Source organism: Petromyzon marinus, chromosome 84, assembly GCF_048934315.1.
Source record: "Petromyzon marinus isolate PM22_M1 ecotype Great Lakes invasive population chromosome 84, UKy_Petmar_22M1.pri1.0, whole genome shotgun sequence".
NCBI classification, from domain to species: Eukaryota; Metazoa; Chordata; class Hyperoartia; order Petromyzontiformes; family Petromyzontidae; genus Petromyzon; species Petromyzon marinus.
The window spans coordinates 1-2,500 of record NC_133749.1 but is presented as its reverse complement, the minus strand read 5'-3'; the positions used below and the strand labels follow the sequence as shown (position 1 = coordinate 2,500).

The 2,500-nt window shown below is 70.4% G+C and overlaps 1 protein-coding gene across 1 annotated transcript in view; it reads left to right on the top strand.

The window, feature by feature from the left end:
- Positions 1-2,150, top strand: part of LOC142907887 (uncharacterized) — a gene marked incomplete at its 3' end in the record, with an annotated part of 15,281 nt that extends 13,131 nt beyond the window's left edge. Inside the window, exon 3 of the mRNA XM_076057789.1 lies at positions 1,943-2,150. Within this exon, the coding sequence (XP_075913904.1) occupies positions 1,943-2,150 (208 nt within the window). The remainder of the gene's footprint in view (positions 1-1,942) is intronic.
- Positions 2,151-2,500: the final 350 nt, after the last annotated feature.

Sequence of the window (2,500 nt, the reverse complement as noted above, 5' to 3'; positions counted from 1 at the left end):
CCCCCACCCGTCACACCCCCACCCGTCACACCCCCACCAATCACACCCCCACCCGTCACACCCATCACACCCCCACCCATCACACCCCCACCCGTCACACCCCCACCCATCACACCCCCACCCATCACACCCACCCGTCACACCCCCACCCATCACACCCCCACCCATCACACCCATCACACCCTCACCCGTCAACCCCCACCCGTCACACCCCCACCCGTCACACCCCCACCCATCACACCCCCACCCGTCACACCCCCACCCGTCACACCCCCACCCATCACACCCCCACCCATCACACCCCCACGCGTCACACCCCCACCCGTCACACCCCCACCCGTCACACCCCCACCCGTCACACCCCCACCCGTCACACCCCCACCCGTCACACCCCCACCCGTCACACCCCCACCCATCACACCCCCACCCATCACACCCCCACCCATCACACCCATCACACCCCACCCATCACACCCCCACCCGTCACACCCCCACCCGTCACACCCCCACCCATCACACCCCCACCCGTCACACCCCCACCGTCACACCCCCACCCATCACACCCCCACCCGTCACACCCCCACCCGTCACACCCCCACCCGTCACACCCCCACCCATCACACCCCCACCCATCACACCCCCACCCATCACACCCCCACCCATCACACCCCCACCCATCACACCCCCACCCATCACACCCCCACCCGTCACACCCACCCGTCACACCCCCACGCGTCACACCCCCACCCGTCACACCCCCACCCGTCACACCCATCACACACCCATCACACCCCCACCCGTCACACCCATCACACCCCCACCCATCACACCCCCACCCGTCACACCCCCACCCATCACACCCCCACCCGTCACACCCCCACCCATCACACCCCCACCCGTCACACCCCCACCCGTCACACCCCCACCCGTCACACCCATCACACCCCCACCCATCACACCCCCACCCGTCACACCCCCACCCATCACACCCCCACCCGTCACACCCCCACCCATCACACCCCCACCCATCACACCCCCACCCGTCACACCCATCACACCCCCACCCATCACACCCCCACCCGTCACACCCCCACCCGTCACACCCCCACCCGTCACACCCCCACCCGTCACACCCCCACCCGTCACACCCCCACCCATCACACCCCCACCCGTCACACCCCCACCCGTCACACCCCCACCCGTCACACCCCCACCCATCACACCCCCACCCGTCACACCCCCACCCATCACACCCCCACCCGTCACACCCCCACCCATCACACCCCCACCCGTCACACCCCCACCCGTCACACCCCCACCCGTCACACCCCCACCCGTCACACCCCCACCCGTCACACCCCCACCCATCACACCCCCACCCGTCACACCCCCACCCGTCACACCCCCACCCGTCACACCCCCACCCATCACACCCCCACCCGTCACACCCCCACCCGTCACACCCCCACCCGTCACACCCCCACCCATCACACCCCCACCCGTCACACCCCCACCCGTCACACCCCCACCCGTCACACCCCCACCCATCACACCCCCACCCGTCACACCCCCACCCGTCACACCCCCACCCATCACACCCCCACCCGTCACACCCCCACCCGTCACACCCCCACCCGTCACACCCCCACCCATCACACCCCCACCCGTCACACCCCCACCCGTCACACCCCCACCCGTCACACCCCCACCCATCACACCCCCACCCGTCACACCCCCACCCGTCACACCCCCACCCATCACACCCCCACCCGTCACACCCCCACCCGTCACACCCCCACCCGTCACACCCCCACCCATCACACCCCCACCCGTCACACCCCCACCCATCACACCCCCACCCATCACACCCCCACCCATCACACCCCCCGCGTGTCTCTGCCCCCCCCTCCCCCCTCCCTCTCTCCCCACCCCCCCCCCACAGGAGAGGCCCAGCGAGGGGGGCCAGGTCGTGGGTGCGTCCGAGGGGGGGGGGCCCCGTTGGTGGGGGGCCCCCCCACCGTGCCCCCCACCACCTCCACCATCAGCAGCAGAGAAACCGCGGAGACTTCGCCACCATCAGGCCCATCCGGCTGGTACGCGGGGTCACGGGGTCGCGGGGTCACAGGGTCACGGGGTCGCGGGGTCACAGGGTAGAGGGGTTACGGGGTCACGGGGTCACGGGTTTACAGGGTAGAGGGGTTACGGGGGCGCGGGGTCACGGGGTCACGGGTTTACAGGGTAGAGGGGTCACGGGGTCGCGGGGTCACAGGGTCACGGGGTCGCGGGGTCACAGGGTAGAGGGGTTACGGGGGCGCGGGGTCACGGGGTCACAGGGTAGAGGGGTTACGGGGGCGCGGGGTCACGGGGTCACGGGTTTACAGGGTAGAGGGGTTACGGGGGCGCGGGGTCACGGGGTTACAGGGTAGAGGGGTTACGGGGGTCGCGGGGGTCACGGGGGTCACGGACCTGATGTGACGTAGCCGCTATCATTGTCAGGGTC